At 42.1% G+C, this 23,332-nt stretch overlaps 2 protein-coding genes across 2 annotated transcripts in view; one reads left to right on the top strand and one right to left on the bottom strand.

Annotated features, from left to right (window-relative positions):
* LOC135223660 (DNA topoisomerase 3-beta-1-like) overlaps positions 1-23,332 on the top strand; it is a gene marked incomplete at its 5' end in the record, with an annotated part of 174,629 nt that overhangs the window by 9,624 nt on the left and 141,673 nt on the right. The window contains 2 exon segments of the mRNA XM_064262318.1: positions 5,857-5,961; positions 21,969-22,046. Of these exon segments, the coding sequence (XP_064118388.1) occupies positions 5,857-5,961; positions 21,969-22,046 (183 nt within the window).
* The window catches only part of LOC135223662 (DNA topoisomerase 3-beta-1-like), a 275,775-nt gene that overhangs the window by 201,959 nt on the left and 50,484 nt on the right, over positions 1-23,332 (bottom strand). The gene's annotated exons all lie outside the window — the stretch shown is intronic.

Raw genomic sequence — 23,332 nt, 5'->3', positions numbered from 1 at the left:
AGCTTCCTGTGAAGAAGTCAAGACCCGCTCTTTCTCCTCGCTCGCCTCTCTCTTCGTTCGAGTCTCCCTCTAGAGTTCGTTCTGCTCCCCAGCAGCTCTCTAGAGGAGGTGAGAAGTTCGCTTCTCGCTCTCAGGATGATATATCTCCCGCTCGCAAGTCTTCGCATGTTCGCAAGCGAGTGATCGACGCTGAGCGCGCTTCGTGCAAGTGGAGCGCGCTTCAGGTGCCGCCAGACGCGCACCTGTTGTGGATAAACGTGCACCAGTGAGCGGCAGCCGCTCGCTGACGGCACGCTCGGAGCCACAGTGGAAGGCCAAGCTGTGGCACGAGTGGCGCTAGGGTGCGCACCATGTGGAAGCCAAGCGTGCACTAGTGGGCGCTCGGTGCGCGCCAGTGGACGCCAAGCGTGTGTTGGTAGAAGTCGAGCGCGCACACCTGTCGCGCCAAACGTGCGGATTCGGACGCCAAGCTAAGGCGCGCTGGTAGACACCAGTCCCTCACCGATGCAAGTTCAGGTGGATGAAGGAACCCTTCATGGTCGTCAGTTTTCTTCAGAGTTTCCTCCTACTTCTCCAGTTTCTGAGGAAGGAGTTAGCGACGATTTAGTAGAAGCAGAGGAAGAACAACAAACCGCTACGGTCTCATCGGACTATAAAGTTTTGATGCGTCTGCTACAGTCGGAGTTCGGAGAAACTTTTCAACCGGAAGCCCCTCGTACTCCTCCTTCTCAATTTTCTTCTTTTAAGGCAACGAAGGCATCGGGGTTCATTAAAATGAAGAAGTCGCTTTCCACGAAGCAAGCGTTCCGGGAAAGTCAATGAATGGATGGAGAAGAGGAAAGCGTCAGGAAAGTCCTCTTTAGCTTTACCGCCTTCAAGACTCTGCGGTAAAGGAGGCATGTGGTACGAGACAGGAGAGGACATAGGCGTTAAACTACCAGCCTCTGCTCAAGGTGACTTTGGGAGCATCGTAGACGCCTCCAGAAGAGCCCTTCTGTCTTCATCAAAAGTCACGTGGACCCATAACGAGTTCGACTTTCACCTAAAAGGCCTCTTCAGGACTCTAGAGGTCTTCAACTTTCTTGACTGGTGTCTTGGAGTTTTAGATGCAAGGTCAAGGAGTTCTGATACTATTAGTCTGGGGGAGCTGTCCAGCGTACTTTCTTGTATGGACAAGGCCGTCAGGGATGGTCTGAGGAGTTGGCTACGCACTTTAGCTCGGGGATTCTTAAGAAGAGAGCGCTCTTTTGTAACTTCACGGCCAAATCCGTCTCTCCAACGCAAAAGGCGGACTTGCTCTTCGCTCCTTTCTCAGACCATCTCTTTCCCCAGGCTATGGTTAAGGACATAGCTTCAAGCCTTCAGGAAAAGGCAACGCAAGATCTTCTGGCTCAGTCTTCTAGAAGGCCAGCAGCTGCTTCATCTTCTGGAGCTTCGTTTTGCCAAGAAATCGAAGCCCTTTCGTGCTGGACTTTCCTCGAAAGCAGCCTCCCGAGGAAGAGGCTCTTCCAGAGGAAAAACCCCTGCTCCGTCAAAGAGTAGGAAGTGAGTCGGAAGTCCTTCAGACGCCGGTAGGAGCCAGGCTTCTTCGATTCGCGAGAGCCTGGGAAGAGAGAGATGCCGACCCTTGGTCGCTGGAGGTCGTGAGGAAAGGGTACAGGATCCCGTTCTTGAAGTCGCCCCCGCTATCCTCAACACCAAAGGATTTGTCTCCCTCTTATCGAGGAGAGAAGCAGAAAGTGCTTTTCGATCTGCTGGAACAAATGATCGAGAAGCAAGCGGTAGAACAGGTCTTCGACCTGGAATCACCAGGGTTTTACAACCGCCTGTTCCTGGTGCCGAAACATTCGGGGGGGTGGCGACCCGTCCTCGATGTCAGCAGTCTAAATCTCTTTGTGAGAAAGAAGAAATTCAAGATGGAGACGACTCAATCGGTGCTGTCAGCTTTGAGACCGGGGGATTGGATGGTCTCACTGGACCTCCAAGACGCGTATTTTCACGTCCCCATCCATCCCCAATCAAGGAAATACCTGCGATTTGTCCTGAAGGGGAAGGTATTCCAATTCAGGCACTTTGCTTCGGTCTGACCACAGCGCCGATGGTTTTCACCATTCTAATGAACGAACGGCAAGGCTGCTTCATTTGGAGAATATACGGATCTCTCTCTACCTAGACGACTGGCTTATTCGAGCCTCATCGCGCGAACGGTGTCTGGAGGACCTGCACACGACCATGACGTTAGCAAAGTCCCTGGGGCTTCTGGTAAACCTCGAAAAGTCGCATTTGACGCCGTCTCAATCTTTAGTCTATCTGGGGATTCAGATGGACTCAGTGGCTTTTCGGGCTTTTCCGTCCCAGGGGCGACAACTTCAATGCTTGGAGAAAGTGGCGACCTTTCTGGGGGGAAGGGAAACATGCTCGGTGAGGGAATGGATGAGTTTGCTGGGGACCATTTCCTCACTGGAGAAGTTTGTTTCTCTGGGAAGGCTCCACCTCAGACCTCTTCAATTCTTCCTAGCCAACAGTTGGAAGAACAAGCAAGATCTGGAGGCGATCTTGTGCTTAACGAGAGAGGTGAAGGATCACCTAAGTTGGTGGTCAGATCCTCGGAAGCTCGCAGAAGGGCTCTCCCTCAAACTTCGGAACCCGACCTAGTGTTGTTTTCCGACGCGTCGTCCACGGGTTGGGGAGCAACACTAGGAGGGAAAGAAGTGTCGGGCACCTGGAGAGGGGAACAGGTGTCCTGGCACATCAATCTGAAAGAGCTGTCAGCCATTTATCTGGCTCTCAGGTTTTTCCAGGAAGAAGTATCCGGCAAAGTCGTTCAGATCAATGCGGACAACACCACAGCGCTGGCATACCTAAGAAATCAAGGGGGAACTCACTCGCCTTCTCTGTTTGCCATCGCAAAGGAACTCCTGTTGTGGGCAAAAGCGCAAGAAGTCACGATCCTGACAAGGTTCGTGTCAGGAGTACAGAATGTTCGGGCGGACCTTCTCAGTCGACGAGGACAGCTGTTGCCGACAGAGTGGACCAATTCACCAAGAGGTTTGCCAGTCGCTGTGGAACCTGTGGGGCTGTCCACAGGTGGATGTCTTCGCAACGTCCAGGACGAGAAGACTTCAACTCTATTGCTCCCCAGTTCTGGACCCGGGAGCAGTCGCAGTAGACGCCCTACTTTGGAGTTGGTCGGGCCTAGACATATACGCTTTTCCCCCGCTCAAGATCCTCGGGGAAGTGATGAGGAAGTTTGCGGCATCGAAGGAGCGAGGATGACTCTCATCCGCCCCCTTCTGGGCCGGTCAGCCAGACTGGTTCACTAAGAGGTGGGATGTCCTTCCTGGTAGACTTTCCGAGGACTCTACCCTTAAGGAAAGATCTACTCAGACAGCCCCACTTCGAGAGGTACCACAAAAACCTCCCCGCTCTGAGTCTGACTGCGTTCAGACTATCAAGAAGTTGGCCAGAGCGAGGGGTTTTTCAAGACCTGTGGCGAAGGCGATTGCCACCGCAAGGAGGCCCTCCTCGATCGCTATGTACCAATCGAAGTGGGCCGTCTTCAGATCCTGGTGCAGGAAGAAGGGCATTTCCTCCACCACAACCTCTGTGAGCCAGATAGCTGACTTCCTTCTTCATCTGAGAGAAGAAGTGAAGTTGGCTGTTCCAACTATTAAAGGCTACAGGAGCGTGCTTTCTGTAGTCTTTAGACACAGAGGACTCGATTTGTCTAATAATAGGGACATTCACGATCTCATTAGATCGTTCGAAACTAGGAAGGTAGTCCAGCCTAAAGTACCCTCGTGGAACTTGGATGTGTGGTACTCAAATATTTGATGTCGAGTAACTTCGAACCGCTTCATTCAGTTTCTATCAGGAATCTGACGAAGAAAACGATCTTCCTAACCGCCCTCTTGCGACGGCGAAGAGGGTTAGCGAAATTCAGGCCATTAGCAAGCAGATCGGCTTTTCAGAAAGTAGTGCGGTGTGTTCTTTAAGTCCCATGTTCTTAGCAAAGAACGAGAATCCTTCCAACCCGTGGCCGAGGTCCTTCGAAATCAAAGGGTTGGCAGATATAGTTGGGAACGAACGTGAGAGATTCCTGTGTCCTGTCAGGGCCTCTAAAGTTCTATCTGCAGAGAACTAAAGCTTGCAGAGGTTCATCGGACAATTTGTGGTGTTCAGTGAGGAAACCTGATCTTCCTATGTCGAAAAACGCACTGGCGTTCTTCATCAGGAATACGATTCAAGAAGCGCATAATAAGTGTAGTGACAGTGATGATTTAAAGCTTCTGAAAGTAAAAGCTCACGAAGTGAGAGCTATTGCTACTTCGGTAGCCTTTCACAAAAATATGGCTCTCAAAGATATTTTGAATGCCACATTTTGGAGAAGCAATTCGGTGTTCGCTTCACACTACCTGCGGGAGGTGAAAGTGACATACGAAAATTGCTTCTCCTCGGACCATACATTGCTGCAGACACTGTTTTGGGGCAGGAGGTAACACTCATCCTATCCTTTAGGATTAGGGGGTTTTTTAATTTGTGTTTATGGTTGTGGGGTGACCGCCTGGGGCGGGTCTCCCTTCCATTAGCTTAGTTAAGTGGATACCTTTGGTAAACTAAGCCAGGTGGTGGTATTTTTTGTCTCGTTGCCCTCATTAGTATGGTCCCATGGTCGATCACCCGTCGTGGTCTCGCCCCCTGTTTGACAGATCATCTGGAGTGCACAGCTATATAGGTCTCTACCTCGCTGGCCAACTCTAGTAGCACAAGCAGACTTACGTGGCAGTAATCACGAAGCCAGCTATGCTAACAGGTAAGGAATCAAGATATCAATTATCTGCACATATGTGTTTCCTAAATCCTCTATTCTGTCTCTCCCACCACCAAAGGTGGGATTCAGCTATATATATATCTGACAGGTAAGTTGCATGAACAAAATGATATTGTAATGATACAATTAAGTTTGTTCATACTTACCTGGCAGATATATATAATTAAGTACCCGCCCACCTCCCCTCAGGAGACAGTGGAAATAAAAATTATGAATAGAAAATGGGAATGATTCCTGATACCCGCCTCCCAGCGGCGGGAATGGGTACTAACCACCTGACTCCCACTACGTGTGTCGTAAGTTTTAAATTCTGTCGGTGTCGGAAATTATCAGCTATATATATATCTGCCAGGTAAGTATGAACAAACTTAATTGTATCATTACAATATCATTTTTTGGTAGAATTATCTTAGTCACACCAGCCTTCTGTAATTTGAACAGAATGCTGCTCCCTTCTGTAATTTGAACAGAATGCTGCTCCCATTACATATGTCAGTACTTTTCTGGAGCAGGTGAAAAAATATCTTCCTGCATGGTTACATTTCATGTGGCAGGTACTAATTTCTTGTATGTACAGTATTATTAATTCATGCTTTTGTTGGTATGAGTTTATTTATTCACTGTTGAGCGTTGTCAAGGTATGGTTCCCAATTGCTCATGTTTCACCTTTATAGGTAATTTGTAAAGTCCATGTCATTTGAAATATAAAAACTTGCTACTTCTGCATGTAGTTACAACATTGGTTTTATAACCTGTATTTTTTTGTTCATCAGGGTTTTGTTGTGCAATTAAGGCTTGTGTCACTGATTTTTTTTATTATGTGGTTAGCGAAATGATTGAGTAATGCAACAACAATAATACTAGCCACCAGGTAACTGACCATCCAGCACCAAATAATTACATATAACATGCAGATTTCTGTTTCTGTATGGTATCCTGTATTTACCATTTATGATAAAATGTGACATGAGATGTGTTTATTGCAATGTATGGAAATTATAATTTCTAATTTTTTTTATTTTCAGCTCATGCCAGATTGTATATACATGAGCACAACCATTATCATCACAATTGCTTCAGAAAATTTTACTATAAGTGGAAAGCAGTTGATTGATCCTGGCTTCACAAAGGTAAGCAGTATAAATTATTTTCAGTTGGGTATTTAACAGCCTACATCTCTTACAGATATTGTAGTATATAAAAATTTAAAAGTGAATAACATTACCAGCAGTCATGGGTCTTACTGCAGTAGCTGTTTGCAGAGTGATAGTGTTTGCAAACAAAGGATGAAATTTAATTATCACTTAGAAATATATATTTTTTAATTGACAGTATTCAAGGTCCATTGAAGTTCAAGTTTTAGTTTACATATAGGAAAATAGAAATGTTTTGTTATATATATATCCATTATATTAAATAAGATTTATGGGTTAATAATGTTCAATAACTAGAAGATTACCTAGAAGTGCAGATACTGAAACTGGAAATTATATAAAGTTAATATAGTCACAGGAACATAGCTGTGTTGCTAGTGCTGCGAATAATAAAATGGGTTTGGATATTGTTAGGTAGGTGTTAACATAATAAACTAAACTTTACACAGTTATCATCATTAATACATCTAAAGCCCTTACAGATATTGGAAATTTGCAAATACACTATAAAAAAAAAACTGTGGATGTAAAAATGACAATTTTGTAACTTTTTTTCCCTTTTTATCACTACATAGAACTGTTTACGCTTATAAGTAATGCAGAATACACTTTGCATTACTGTACACAGAATAAGAATAAAACTATACGGTATACTGTTACATTATTATATGCAAAATACAAACCAAACTGTACAGTATACCATATATAAAAATATCGATGAACAATTTGATGTAGACTGATTTCATACTGAACAAGTAGCTGCCAGTTTGTACTGCATTTTGTTACCTCCACATTAAAAATCTAATTTTTAAACTTCATTGAAATCATTATGTTTGCAGAACTTATTAAAGATGCATCATTATAGTAATATTGTTATTTACTTATTATGGCATACAAAAATTTATGAAATCTGTGCACAATCCAAAATGTATTGTGAGCTTTTTAGCTTAAGCTGTTGTAAGTGATTGGTTGAAATCTTTGGCAGGTATGTAATGCACTGTTATTTGTGGTGAACTTGCCTGCTGTTAAAGATAGCTGTATCTTCTGGCCAGCAGGTGCAGTTAGCATTCAAAATAAAAAGATCACTGGGTTGACCAGGATAATGATCTCATTTAGGGGTAATGAGATAGACACCTCTGTGCATTTATGCCCTATAAGAGCATTTAGTGTGTACTATATTAACCCTCTTACGCCGAAGCCCTAAAAACCAAAACGTCTCCTGTATGCCGAGGCGGGTTTGGAGTGAGCAGGGAAGCGGAAAAAATATTTTTTTCAAAAAATCACAGCGCGCTTAGTTTTCAAGATTAAGAGTTCATTTTTGGCTCATTTTTTGTCATTGCCTGAAGTTTAGAATCCAACCATCAGAAATGAAAACAAATATCATTATCATATATAGATAATGTCATATATGGTAGCGAAAAAAAAAATTCATTCATAATTGTATTCAAATCGCGCTGTGCAAAAAACGGTTAAAGCTAACGAGTTACTTTTTTTCGTTGTATTGTACACTATATTGCGATCATTTTGATATACAACACATTGTAAAACGATCAAAGCAACACAGAAAAAATATTATCACAAAATGATGCATGAATTCATAATGCGCGGATGTAAAAAAATGTTTTTTTCAAAAATTCACCGTAAATCTAAATATTGTTCTAGAGACTTCCAATTTGTTTCAAAATGAAGACAAATAATCGAATATTACAATAATGTAAGAGTTTTAGCTTAGAATTGCAGTTTTTTACCATTTCGGATGAGTTAAAGTTGACCGAATGTCGAAATTTTTATATATATATATTTTCTATATGCAAATATTGCAAAAATGAGAAAAGCTACAACCTTCGAATATTTATTTTTGTATTCTTCATAAATTTGCACTCATTTTCATATATGAAACTCTATAAAACACCAAATAAGAACAGGAGCAAATATTAGGAGAATGCGATGTATGCATTTCGGAGATTTGCGGCCGTGAATCGGCGCACGGAGGGAAAGAAAGTTTTTTTTTTAAATTTACCATAAATCTAAATATTGTGCTAGACACTTCGAATTTGTTTCAAAATGAAAATAAATGACTGTATATTACTAGATTGTAAGAGTTTTAGCTTACAATTGCGTTTTTCGACTATTTCGGTAGAGTCAAAGTTGGCCGAATGTGGTTTTTTCTATTTATCGTGATTTATACAAATATTTCGAAAAAGAGAAAATCTACAACCTTCAATCATTTGTTGTTGTATTCTACATGAAATTGTGCACATTTTCATATATAAAACTTTATGTAACAGCTAATTTTAAATGGTACAAACATTACGACAATTGCACGAAAAAATTTCTGATTTTTTTCGGAAGAGTTACCGCGCAGACGTAAGGAAAATTTTTTTTTTTTTTTCATAAATTCACCATAAATCGAAATATTGTGCTAGAGACTTCCAATTTGTTGCAAATGAAGGTAAATAATTGAATATTACTAGAATATAAGAGTTTTAGCTTACAATTGCGTTTTTCGACCATTTCGGCAGAGTCAAAGTTGACCGAAGGTTGAAATTTTGGCACTTATTGTGATTTATATGAAAATATTTCAAAACTGATAAAAGCTACAACCATGGGTTGTTTTTAGTTGTATTGTGCATGAAATTGCGCACATTTCCATATATAAAACTTTATGCAATGGCAAATTTAAAATGGTGCAAACATTTCGACAATCGCACGAAAAAATTTATCGGAAGAGTTACTGCGTGGACGTAAGGAAAAAGTTTTTTTCATAAATTCACCATAAATCGAAATATTGTGCTAGAGACGTCCAATTTGTTGCAAAATGAAGGCAAGTGATTGAATATTACTAGAATATAAGAGTTTTAGCTTACAATTGCGTTTTTCAACCATTTCGGTAGAGTCAAAGTTGACCGAAGGTTGAAATTTTGCCACTTATTGTTATTTATATGAAAATATTTCAAAACTGATAAAAGCTACAATGATGAGTATTTTATTGTTGTATTCTACATGAAATTGCGCACATTTTCATATGTAATACTCCATGTAACGGATAATTTAAAATGGTGCAAAAATTATGTCAAAGTGACGAAATAATTTTTGAGATGTGTCACTAATTCTTTTTAGTGTGATAAGAAAGAAATTCGCGCTTGCGCGCCTGCGTAACGATTGTAAACAAAACAACGCCTTGATCCGTGAACTCCCAGCATCCCCCAAGGTGCGTGATTGAAAAGTTTTCGGCTGGTAGGCCTATTAAGTATTTTTCCACGAATTTAAAAAAAAACTTTTTTGAGTCGACGTATCATACGTCCAATCTGCATACGGGAGACATTTTGACTCGACGTTTAATACGTCCAATCTGCGTAAGAGGGTTAAAGCCTGTTAGAGGTGATATTAATCATTGTGTGTATTAGGAGATTGTGCACTACTATGTCTAGAGTGCATTCTATACCTTTTTTCATTTGCTGTGTGGCCAAATTAGTGCATGAAACTGCTTAATTTTGATGTGTTACCTTTGCTGAAGGTAATTATTCATAATGTGGTACTATTGCTGCTTCATTTAACTGAGAAATTGATCTCTTGAGATTGTATTTAATGAGGTGTTGTTGAAATTTAATTCCAGTTTTGCTATGTGTAATAAAAGTAAACACTTGGTGACAGATTCCAAGCTTTATTCAACACATTACCAAACTACCACATCTGTAACAGAAAAACAGACAATAACTAACAACATTCATGCACACATGAACACAAGCACATAACTTATGACAATCATGCTACAAAAACATTAACATTAGAAAACAACTAAAGAAATAGTTGAATATAGCTAGGACTTACCACAAATAATAATACTACATTCTCCCCTCCTAGAAAATTTCACTGTTAAACTAAACAAATTTATTGGTTTAATCCCATCCGTAGCGATCAGGAGGTCTTGACACACAAGTGGATCTTCTTAGCTCAGTGGGCTCACTGGGCACATGAGAATCACAGTTATCATTAGTTTGTGAACTGTCATGAGTTTGTGCATCCTGCACATCAGGTGTAACATGAGTTTGTGCATCCTGCACTCCAGGTGTATTTGGGGACTCCATCTCTCTTAACGATTCAACCTGGTGTACAGGAATCATTGCACCCTCAGGACTTGGAGCTAAATCACGAGTAGACACAGTTGATTCTCTTCCGTCTGGATATTTGACATTTGCATACATTGGGTTTGCATTCATGAGTTGAACCTGATCAGTTAACGGTTCATGTTTGCTAGACCTAACATGTCGTCGCAATAGTACGGGTCCAGGAGTCAAAAGCCATGATGGTAATGTATTTCCAAGACTAGAGCGTCGCTGAAACCTAAAGAAACGTTCATGAGGGGTTTCATTGGTTGCTGTACATAAGAGCGACCTAACTGAATGCAAAACCTCAGGAAGTACTATCTCCCAGTGTTGAGTCTTTCAGTTACGAGTTTCAAGTATTAAAAGAATAGATTTCCAAATAATACCATTGTATCTCTCAACCTGGCCGTTCCCCATCGGATGATAAGGTGTTGTTTTGCTTGTTACAACCCCTTTCTGAGAAAGGTACATTTTCAGTTCCTGGGACATGAAAGAAGGACCTTGATCTGAATGAATAAAACTAGGCATTCCACAAAGGCTAAAGATAGATTCAAGACATTTGATCACTGTTTTAGAATACATGTTTGGACAGGGAAACACAAAGGGGAAACGTGAATACTCGTCAATAACTGTAAGAATGTACTTGTTGTTCGTGGTAGAGGGCAGAGGCCCCTTGAAATCAATACTAAGACGTTCCATTGGCTGGGTGGCCTTTATGAGGACTCCTTTTCCTGGACGATGGAATTGCGGTTTTTGTTGTGCACAGATTTTACAAGAAGCGCACACACTTTTCACGTCCTCTGTTGAAAAGGGGAGGTTTTTGGATCGCACAAAGTGCAAAAGACGAGTGACCCCAGGATGGCAGAGGTTCTCGTGGATGTCAGTGAGATTCGACATTAAAGAAATAGAACAACAATAGGCACGAGTCAGGGTGTCCGGTGCAATATTCTGTTTCCCAGGACGATACTGTATGGTATAGCTGTATGATGCCAGCTCCAACCTCCACTCTTGTATCTTGTTATTCTTTATTTTAGTTCTCTTCCTGCTGTCTAACATGAACATCACGGATCGCTGATCAGTAATCAGAGTAAAATGTCGTCTCGCTAGGAAATGGCTCCACTTGCGAACAGCTTCAATAATAGCGGTAGCCTCCTTTTCCACTGCTGGATAATGCAACTCACTACCCTGGAGCGTTCTTGACATGAAAGCTACCGGCTGGTCACCCTGGTTTAACCCCTTCTTTACCGGGTGGGTGAGCAGAATGTAAACATTGCGTTTGCTGCCGAACTGAATCTCTCGGTAGTGACTCGAGTTTGGAGGGGTGCCGATCGTAAAAATATTTGCCAAAAATACACTAATCAAGACAGGCTAATGAAATTATCAGGTATTATTACCACTATAATAACGCATATTCTCTGTTAGTTTTATCATCCACAGGGAAAATAAATGATTTTATGAAAAAAAATGAGAAACTCAGTGTCCCTTGTACAAGGGACACTGGTGGTCAGTGAGAAAACTACAGTCTTGAATAGAAATTCGGTCTTACAGAATGTTGGTATATCGCACCTGGAACATGCACATAAAGTATTATCAAAATAGAACAGTAAATAAGCACATAATAACAAAAAAAAGAGCAAAAACTAAAGCGAAAGCCCCGCCAATAATATGGAAATCGCAAATTTTATAGTATATCTTTCAAAAATTGGTGGTCGATGTAATTTTCTACGTTTTCTAAGATTAGTTTCATCACAGAAAACAACTTTAGGGGCATCAGGGGTATCTAAACTAATTTTTCAAGTTTCTTGTCCTCAGAAAAAATCGCTTTTTTCGCTTTTTCTCTGGTTGGTTTTTTATATATAAAAGTTACTATAAGGCTATTTGCTACCTTCATTTATCTGGTGTTCATATCTTTTATTTGTAAAATGTAATAAGTGAATAAATAATAAATAAATACAGTAAATGATGGATACACTGTTTTTTATACTTGGGTAGAAGTTATTACATGTTTACGCTTGTCTGGTTTTGTGATTTTTTGTTGAGACGCAGTTCATCTGTCACCTACACACTACTATAAGCAGTAATAATATTTTTTGGGGTTCATCATACGTCTGGCATCGTGTCATACTGTTTATTTTGCTCCAAACTCTTCAAACCGAAATTACAGAATGATTGGAAGTCCCTATCTGAAAAGAGGAGTTTTGGTGGTACTATGCGTACCACCTTTATGCACCCGGTGCGGTGTAGTAGACTTGAATGGTGGTACCCACCTACCTCCAAACAAACTTTCGGTAATGAAGAGGTTAAGACTGCTGAAACAGCAACTTCCGAAGCATCGCACTCCACAACAAAGGGAAGGCTCTCATCCACAGACCGTAGTGAAACATCCATAAGTTGTTTTTTTAAGGAGTTAAAAGCAGCTAGTGCTGGCTCACTCAGTGGAAAAGTTTTTGTGTTCACTAAGGGATGAATCATATCAGAAAAACGAGGGATCCATTTGGCATAATATGCAAACAACCCTTGAGCTCTTCGCAGAGACCCCATATTTGTGGGAGGCGGTAATTCTTGAAGGGGACGTAATCTGTCAGGGTCAGGCTTTATCACATTATTACCGACACAATACCCTAGAACATTGATTGTAGGAACAGACACAACCGATTTCACTTCATTTAGGGTGATCTTCCGTTTCCGAACCACATCCAAGAACTTTTGAACGTTTTCATCATGTTCAGCCTGAGTTAATCCACCTACAGTAATATTATCTAGATATGGAAAAGTATCTTTGAGGTTCTCATCTTCAACTAGTTTGTCCATAGCTCTTTGGAAAGCAGCTACACCATTCGTGACACCAAATGGAATCCTACAAAACTGAAACAATTTCCCTGCACCCTCAAAAGCAGTGTACTTCCTCTCACTCTCTTTAATGCTGATTTGGTGATATGCACTCTAAGTCAAATGTGGAGAACACCTTATATTTTGCAAGGTCATGCACCATATCCTCTATCCTTGGGAGGGGGTATGCATCTAGTTCTGTGTATTGGTTAATGGTCTGGGAATAATTAATGCAAAGTCTCTTTTTGTGCCTGCCAAGTGGATATTTGACTACTACAACCTGTGCTCTCCAAGGGGATATACTTGGCTCAATGATACCTTCAGATAGTAAATGTGATATCTGGTCTTTTACAAACAGCTGGTCATCCTGGCTATAGCGTCTAGATTTAACTGCAATGGGTTTACACTGTTGAGGCAAACTATTTCTTTATGTTGTTTTCTAATGTTAATGTTTTGTAGCATGATTGTCATAAGTTATGTGCTTGTGTTCATGTGTGCACGAATGTTGTTAGTTATTGTCTGTTTTTCTGTTACAGATGTGGTAGTTTGGTAATGTGTTGAATAAATTGTAATAAAAGTAAACACTTGGTGACAGATTCCAAGCTTTATTCAACACATTACCAAACTACCACATCTGTAACAGAAAAACAGACAATAACTAACAACATTCATGCACATATGAACACAAGCACATAACTTATGACAATCATGCTACAAAACATTAACATTAGAAAACAACATAAAGAAATAGTTTGATAGCTAGGACCTACCACAAATAATAATACTACACTATGCATCTCCTTAAAGACTTGGAAACTTCATATGAAATTGCAGCCCTTAGTTTGCTAGTTGTAGCAGATTATCGTACAGTCTTTTTGTGAATTGAATGAAAGATTAGTCTTCTACTTAGTCTCTTTCCTTAAATTTTAAAGCCTGATCTTGAGTGTAGAGGAGTATGAGGGTACATTTACTGTATTGGATCCAGCTTTGTTACTATAGGTATTCTTTTAGTTTTGGCCGTCATTTGTTTGCTTGTTGAACTCATGCACAGGGATCTCATTAACACTGCCTCTGCTGATGTGGCTTTCTCTGTAAGACTGTGTTTACCTTGTCTTATACCAGAGAACCTTGCTGCTTGAGAGGGATCAAACTTCTGGGCAGCAGTGCTTAATAGCAGATACAGAATCCTCAAACTTTTACCTTTACTTTTAGGATAAGATATTAAAACTTTATGTTGTATAGTGCAGGCTTAACAGCATTTAATTGGAACTTGAATTATAGGTACATGATTGGTAGATGTGTAATACTACAACAGGTGATCAAATAAGGGATTTTGACGTAGGAAAAATCTATTTCTGGGCGAGGAAGCCCAGTGAAATGTGTCCTCTTTGGCACTATTTCTCCAGTTTTATACCGACACCTTTTATTTAGGTGAGCGAGTCAGAGACTTCTGACATGTCCAATTTAGCAGTTCTCTGGTATTATAGCAACATTTTACTAGAAATAGTGCTAAAGAGGACACATTTCATGGAGCGACACGGCTGAGCCCAGAAAATTATAATCATGAAGGGTCTACAGTATTTTAAGGTCTAATAAAGTTGTCACAAGACATAGCTTATTTATATAGTCATGAGACATAGGGAAACAAACACAGAATTGAAGATTCTGACACAGAACAATGGTCATACAATAAGAATGCTGTATAGTGCAGGCAGTTTGGTGTGCTGGGTTGAGATATGTCCTGTCTCATGTGATGCCAGCTTACTTAAACGGATTGTTCAAGTCACAGGTCATTTTAGCTTTCGCAATTTAACGTATTTTCCATAAATTTCAGAAATTGATAAATATGTTTATGGGCACCTTGTTTTTGTACATGAAAACTTACTCAGCAGATATATACTTAGCTATAGACTCGGTCGTCCCGACAGAATTTCAAAACTCGCGGCACACGCAACAGGTAGGTCAGGTGATCCCCCATTCCTGCCGCTGGGTGGCGGGATCCGGAACCATTCCCGTTTTCTAAGACATAATTTCTCTGTCGGTTGAACGGACAACACCTATTGTTCGTTCCTCCATCTTGGATTTCAACTCGTTTGCCGAGAATTTGGATTGGTTTTTTGGTGACGTATTCTGTTTTTTTCTCTGGCTTGGCATACGCTTTTTGTGGACTGTTTTTTGACTTTGGTATTGACTACTCTTTCACGATGTCTGACACTAAGGCTTCACCTATGTTTAGAGTTTGTAGTAGGAAGGTTGTAAAGTTAGGCTACCGAAATCGTTGGTAGACCCTCATAATGTTTGCTCTAAATGTAGAGAGAATGAATGTTCTTTTAATAACACCTGTATTGAGTGCGAGAACCTAACAGAGCTTGAATGGAAGGAGTTATCTTCTTACGTTAGGAAACTTGAGAGGGATAGAGTAAGGAAAGCTTCAGCTAGATCATCTAGTAGATCTTGTTCTCTAGAACAGGAAGTTCATAACTCTCCTATTACTAACGATTTTCCCTTAGCCACAGCTGCTTCTCCCCGTACTGAATCCAAAGATTCTTTCTCTGAAAGGGAAAATGTGAAAGCTTCAATCAAGAAACTCCAAGCTCAGTTACGAGCGTTAAATGAAGGTAAGAGTGGTGATAGTGATTTGTGCAGTGTCCCCAGTGCAGTGGAGGGGGCGTCTGACCGGTTCCTCATTGCTCCTAGGCCTAGACCTCTTCCAAACTCCCAGGACCAGGGGAGGAGGAATGTCGAAAGCCGCAGGGAGGATGCAGAACATCCCCAACGGTCAGGCGTCCCTTCGGCAGATCCTGTTGTAAAGTCCCAGGCTGCCTTGGATAGCCGCAGAAAAGGCATCCTAAGGGAGTGTTTTTCTGCCTCGGACTCTTCCTCTCCTAAAAGAGGATGGAGTTTGGCCTCTCAATCGCGCCCTTTGAAGAGAACCTGGAAGGCGCTAAAAGGAGACGCGGCTGATTCCAGCCCAGAGCATTTTCCCGAGTATTGGCCCTCGGATCCTAAGAAGGCGAGAGAGGAGGAGCCCTCTCTTCAGGATCCAACGAAGAAGTTCCTGATTAACCTGCAGGAGCAGTTAGCCTCTTTAGTAGGCTCTTTCGCTAAGGATTCAACAAGGAGGAAAGATGTTTCGCTCCCTGTTAAGAGTTCCTCTAAGCGCCCCTTTATGTATAGGAGAGAGCCCCCACACTCTCCAAGGCGATTATCGCCTTCGTCGAGAGACTCTTTGGATAGGAGTTTTTCTCCTGACAGGCGATTCCTTTCGCCCTGTAGGCGCTCTACGTAGCCTCTCCCCTTCTAGACGCCGTGAATCGAGCAGAAGTCTCGATCGGTTTAGGTTCAAGGAGCCTGAAGAGAACCTAAACCAATTCAAGTATCAGGATCCTTTGGGACTACAGGACCAGGATTGGCATCAGGAGCCAGTCAGGCGCAAAGAGGCAGTGAGACGTAAGAAAGGGCGTCAAGAGCCTCTCAAGCCCCAGGATTCAGGGCGTCAGGACTCAGTTAGACGACAGGAGTCAGGGCGCCAGGAGTCGGGGCGCCAGGAGTCTGTTAGGCGTCAAGAGTCAGGGCGCCAGGAGCCTGCTAGGTGTCAGGAGTCAGGGCGCAGGGAGCCTTTCAAGCGCCCTGAATCAGGGCGCCAGGAGCCTTTCAAGCGCCGCGAGTCTTGTGAACCTCAAGTGACTAGGCAACAAGAGTCTAGTAGGCGCAAGAATGTTTCTGGCCGCCAGGAGCCTCATTCTTCATTTAGAAGTTTTTCTATCATTCAGCGCTCCCCTTCTCGGGAAAGGAGTACTTCTCCCGGGAAGAGCCCGATCACTTCCAAACGGTCTCCTTCAGTTGATCCTTTGGAAGAAGTGTCGGATGAGGACAAGCCCGTAGATGTAGCAGTTTCGGACTACAAGAGGCTCTCTCTTCTACTTCTCAAGGAGTTCGGAGACTCCCTTCATCCTGCTGATCCTCCTTCACCAGGATCTTTAATGTCCAGTACCAAAGCTCATAAGTCTTCTTCATTCGTCAAGATGCGCCCTGCTTTCATGTATGAAAAATGGCTTTAAAGAAAGACCTGTTTCCAGAATGGTTAGCCTCAAGAAGGGAAGCGGGCAAAACAGTTTTTTCCTGCCCTCCTTCCAAGTTAACAGGGAAACCTGGAAGGTGGTATGAGACCAAGGAACCCATGGGGTTAGGCCTCCCTTCATCCGCAGACGCGGACTTTGCTTCTCTAGTAGACTCATCCAGGAGGAAGTCTTTGCTTTCTGCTAAGCAACATGGGGCATGTGTGAGCTAGACCACCTTCTAAAGGGTCTTTCTTTTAAGACTAGAAGTGTTCAATTTCATGGACTGGGTATTGGGAGCATTAGCCAAGAGAGCTCAGGACACTGACTTTGTCTCGATGGAAGAACTTTCAAGTGTCCTGGCTTGCTTGGACAGAGCAGTTATGGACGGCTCCGTAGAAGTTGCCTCGCTTTTCGGAACAGGAGTCTTAAAGAAGAGATCGGTTTTTAGCTCTTTTCTAACAAGAGCCGTATCACCCTTACAAAGATCCTCTCTTCTTTTCGCCCCTTTGTCCTCTCATCTGTTCCCACAGGAGACGGTTAAGGAGGTTGCAAAATCTCTAACGGAGAAGGCAACTCAGGATCTCCTCACACACTCAGCTAAGAAGTTTAGGCCGGCCGTGCCTATTGAAAAAAGAGAGAGACCCTCTTTTGTACAGCCCTTTCGAGGTGCCTCCTCTTCTAGAACCCCTCTTAGAGGTCGCAGACCAGAACGGAGGAGTAGACCATCTAGAAGGTCCTTCGGGAAGTCTAAATGAACAGAGCGTCCTCCAGACAAAAGTAGGCGCCAGACTACTCCAGTTTGCAAAAGTCTGGGCGCAGAAGGGAGCGGATTCTTGGTCCCTCTCGATCCTGAAAAAAGGATACTTGATCCCCTTCAGGGAAAATCCTCCCTTGATGACAACTCCAAGGGAGTTGACTGCAAGATACTCGGGAATTCGGGTCCGGAAAAGGACCTAGCTATTTTCGCAAGCAAGCAGTGGAACAGATGATTTCCAAAGAAGCAGTAGAACTGGTTCAAGATCTCCAGTCTCCAGGATTTTACAATCGGTTGTTCCTGGTACCGAAAGCATCGGGCGGATGGAGACCGGTGCTAGACGTCAGTGCCCTGAATTTCTTTGTTATGAAGAAGAAATTCTCGATGGAGACGTCTTCCTCTGTTCTGTCTGCTCTTCGTCCAGGGGACTGGATGGTGTCCCTGGACCTTCAAGATGCGTATTTCCATGTGCCAATTCATCCGGCATCACGGAAATACCTAAGATTCATGTTCCAAGGGAAAGTATTCCAGTTCCGAGCGATGTGTTTTGGACTTTCGACTGCCCCTCAAGTCTTCACGGACATCATGAAGAATGTAGCTTATTGGCTACATCTGGAAGGGATCAGGATCTCATTATATCTGGACGATTGGCTAATAAGAGCCCAATCGGAGAAACAATGTCTGGAGGACCTTTACTTTACTCTGAACTTGACAAAGTCCCTGGGACTTTTAGTCAATCTCGAGAAATCCATGCTGACTCCCCAGCAAAGCATTGTCTATATGGGGATTCAGATGGATTCTCTGGATTTTCTAGCGTATCCTTCGCAGGAAAGGAGAGAACGCTGCTTGGAAAAGGTGGCAGTCTTCTTAAGGAAAGAACATTGTTCCGCGAGGGAATGGATGAGCTTACTGGGGACCCTCTCCTCGATGGAACAGTTCGTTTCCTTAGGAAGACTACACCCAAGACCCCTTCAATTTTATCTGAAGGAGAAATGGGATTGGAAGTCCCAAGATCTGGGAGAAACCTTTCCGATCTCGAAGGGAATCAAGGAGAATATCCTCTGGTGGTTAGATCCACAAAAACTAAGCAAGGGGATCTCCCTTCACTTAGAGAACCCTCGCCTAGCGTTATTTGCAGACGCCTCAGATTCAGGGTGGGGAGCAACCCTAGGTTCGGAAGAAGTGTCAGGCACTTGGGAAGGAGAACAAGTGTCCTGGCACATAAACAAGAAAGAACTAACAGCCATTCATCTAGCTCTAGTTCATTTCGAGGAACAGGTCTCAGGTCTGGTGATTCAAATTCACTCGGACAACACAACAGCCCTTGCATATATAAAGAAACAGGGGGGGACGCATTCCTTCTCCCTGTACGAATCAGCAAAGGATCTGCTGATTTGGGCTCAGGAAAGGAAGATCTCTCTTCTCACAAGGTTTATGCAGGGAGAGAGAAATGTCCGGGCAGATCTGTTTAGCAGGAAAGACCAAGTCCTACCCACGGAATGGACTCTCAATCCTCAGATTTGCCAACAAACTGTGGCATCTGTGGGGAGGGGAAGGCCCAATATAGACCTGTTTGCGACCAACAGGAATCACAGACTAGAAAACTATTGCTCCCCGATCTCGGATCCGCAAGCAGTAGCCGTAGACAGCTTTCTGCTAGATTGGACAGGCTTAGACACATACGCCTTCCCTCCTTTCAAGATAGTAGGGGAAATATTGAGGAAGTTCGCTTGCTCAGAGGGAACAAAAATGACCCTCATCGCTCCCTTCTGGCCAGCTCTCGATTGGTTCACAGAGGTGCTGGAGTGGATAGTAGATTTTCCAAGATCGCTTCCACTGAGGAACGATCTTCTCAAAAGCAGCCCCACCTTTGGACAGATTTTCACAAGAACCTCCCCGCTCTAAGTCTGACCGCCTTCAGACTGTCGAAGGGCTCGACAGAGCAAGAGGTTTTTCGCGCGAAGTGGCGAAGGCTATTGCAAGAGCCAGAAGAGTTTCCACCTCTAAGGTGTATCAGTCGAAGTGGGAGTTGTTTAGAAGATGGTGTAAGAATAAGAAAATATCCTCTTCCAGTACCTCTGTAACTGAAATCGCTGATTTTCTTCTCTATTTGAGAAAGGACTGTAACCTGGCAGTATCGACAGTAAAAGGTTACAGGAGTATGGTGGCCTCAGTCTTTCGACATAGAGGACTAGATCTTATTAATAATAAAGATCTCCATGACCTTATAAGGTCTTTCGAAACCACGAAAGACCAGATAATCAAGAAACCTAGCTGGAACTTGGATGTGGTCCTTAAGTTCCTAATGTCAGAAAAATTCGTACCATCTCACACAGCTTCATTTAGAGACTTAACTAGAAAGTCCTTATTTCTGTTTGCATTAGCAACAGCTAAGAGAATTAGCGAGTTGCAAGCGTTGGAAGGTAAAGTTGGTTTTAGGAAGGATTCAGCGGTTTGCACCTTTAAACCACTTTTTCTAGCAAAGAACGAAAATCCCTCAAAACCTTGGCCAAGAAGCTTTGAGATAAAAGGACTCTCTTCACTAACAGGAAGAGAACTAGAGAGGACTTTGTGTCCAGTCAGGGCACTCAAGTTCTACCTGAAGAAAAAAAGTGTTGCTGGGAGGTATAGAAGAAAGTCTTTGGTGCTCTGTAAAAGATCCGAAAAGATCGATTTCAAAGAATGCCCTTACGTTCTTCATAAAGGATGTAATAAAGGAAGCTCACCTTACTTGCAATGAAGAGCACCTCAAGATTCTCAGAGTAAGAGCACATGAAGTGAGAGCCATAGCTACGTCAATGGCATTTCACAAAACATGGTCTCTTTCAGGCACTAATAGAGTCAACTTTTTCGAGATGTAATTTCTGTGTTTTGCCTCCAATACCTAAAGAGACGTAAAAATTTCTTACGAAAAGTGCTTTGCTCTGGGAGCGTATGTTTCGGCGAATTCAGTGCTGGGAGAAGGGGCTGAGGCTAATCCTTCTTAACTTACTTTAGTGTTTAAATTTGTCTTTATTGGTGGTTGTTTTTATTGGTTGATTGTCAGAGGGAATAGGGGACCCTCTTGCAATTCATAGGTTATAACAGTACTAACATGGTCAGGTGATCGGGATTGGCTTCAGTGCTCCTTGTGTTTACTTATAGAAATCTTAACTCTGTCATGTAAGAGGGCTAGTCCCCATTGATATGACAAAAGGTCAAGGCTCTACCATGTAAGTGGGTCAGCCCCCATTGGTACGATCCAGAGTAGGCTCTGTCGCGTAAGCGGGCTAGCCCCCATTGACACGATCCAAAGAGTTATTCAGCCATAGGTCCATACCTCGCTGGGACTCTTGAGGCAGGCAGACTCATTGACAGTAGTCATGAAGTCTTCAGCCCAATCAGGTAGGAACCATGGATTATTATATCCAAGAACATATGTTGTTTTTTCCCTGTTTTTAATGTATTTAGTATAAGTATTATCATTATGTTTTAGCTGTCTCTTACCCTCCACCAAGGGTGCCAATCAGCTAAGTATATATCTGCTGGGTAAGTTTTCATGTACAAAAATGATATTGTTAAGATACAATAAAGTTTTGTACATACTTACCTGGCAGATATATACGATTAATGGCCCACCCATCCTCCCCTCAGGAGACAGGTGGAAGAGAAATTATGTCTTAGAAAACGGGAATGGTTCCGGATCCCGCCACCCAGCGGCGGGAATGGGGGATCACCTGACCTACCTGTCGCGTGTGCTGCGAGTTTTGAAATTCTGTCGGGACGACCGAGTCTATAGCTAAGTATATATCTGCCAGGTAAGTATGTACAAAACTTTATTGTATCTTAACAATATCATTTTTCAAGTCTGTCCAGTAAGTAAAGAAATCCATAATTTTGGGAACTATTATTTTGAAGCTGTAATACTTATTTTGTGAAATATGTGGAGTGTAAGCATAAAAATAGTTTTAAATAGCTTTTAAAGGATTGAAGAAAAGGACTGTAGAAGCATCTTGGCTCCCAGGAAACTTGACATCAAATCTTATGTTGCTATAATTAGTGTTTTTATTCTTCAAGCACCATTAATTTGGAAAAGTTTCACTTGTCACGTTTCACATGAGTGTTTTAAAGTAAATGTTATGCAGTTTGGGTAGGTTTGAGACTCATTGTCCTTAGTATTTAGTAAAGTAAGATGAAGCATGTTGTGAATTTATGAGTTGAGAGCTCATGAAATGTTAAATGTCTGATTTGCAGGTTATGGATTGGCTGGCTTTACAAGATGAAGAGAGCCTGCCTGATGTAAGAGCTGGTGATGAAATTACTATTATGGAGGTGAGATTTAGTTTTGTCTTTCTGTAATAAAAATAAAGTCCTGTCATAGTTTTTTCAAAAAGTTGTTTCCCATAACAGGACTTGGTTCCAGAGAAAAAAAAACAAGTCACTGCTGCTGTTACGCTTTTAAATGCTGAATAGTAAATGAACTACTCATATAAAAATGTGTCCACAACATTAGTTGCTTCATTGGCCCACACAGTACATACCATGACTAACACTGATACATGTACCACAACATTCACCTTAATCTTGCATGTATTTTTGCACTTCCAGGAAGGACTCCCTTCTTTTCCATATTCTTTCACTCTTCTCCAAACTCCCCAAAATTTTGAAGGTAGCATATATTTTTCACAAACCTGTCTTCCTCCATTCATTCCATGTATCCAAACAAACTCAAAACACTATATCCATCCTTTCACTAATGGGAACCACATCTACTTATTTCTGCTTTTCTCACCCTTTCAGTTTTTCTGATGCCTCATATATTGAACCTTTTTTCTTGCATTGACATTCAGCATCCAAATTCCATCATGGAGGTGTGGCTGAACAGTCCCTTCATACATTCATACTTTAGCGTCCATAGACACTCCAGGCCTCTCCATAATTTTTTGGCCTTACATTGTTACCCTCTTTGTAGCACCTATTCTACGAGCTACCTATTCTCTAATCCTTTCACATTCTGTATATTTGCTCCCAAATACCTATACAATGAGCCACTTTTATCTTTACATCCTTATTTTGTTCATGAAACTTACCTGTCAGATATATATATAGCTGTATTTTTCCGAATCCGACAGAAATTTAAACACTTACGACACACGCAGTGGGAGTCAGGTGGTTAGTACCCATTCCCGCCGCTGGGAGGCGGGTATCAGGAATCATTCCCATTTTCTATTCATAATTTTTCTGTCGCCGGTGCTGAAAACACCTGTTTTCAGTACCTCCGTCTTAGGATTTTGGAAACTTCATTGCCGCTAAGTATCCTAATTGTCTTTTGAATTATTTACTTGGATTTGTGGCTAGGCATACGCTATCTTAAATTGATTTGAATTTGATTCATTTTTGCATAAAATATCTGAATCTAGTTAGGCTAGTTTCAGACGGGGTTGTCTGCAAAGATAGGGTGTGGCTACCGAAAGCTTCGGTAGATTCGCACTTGGTATGTACGAGGGGTATGGGTCTTGCTTCTTTGTTGAGATTTGTCATGTAAGGAGTGTGAGACTTTGTCTATTCCGTAAGGAAGACGTATGATTCGTATGTACGCAATTAATCAGTTAACAAAA

This window comes from Macrobrachium nipponense, chromosome 10 (assembly GCF_015104395.2).
Source record: "Macrobrachium nipponense isolate FS-2020 chromosome 10, ASM1510439v2, whole genome shotgun sequence".
In the NCBI taxonomy this organism is placed as follows: domain Eukaryota; kingdom Metazoa; phylum Arthropoda; class Malacostraca; order Decapoda; family Palaemonidae; genus Macrobrachium; species Macrobrachium nipponense.
This window is presented reverse-complemented; position numbering and strand designations above follow the sequence as displayed.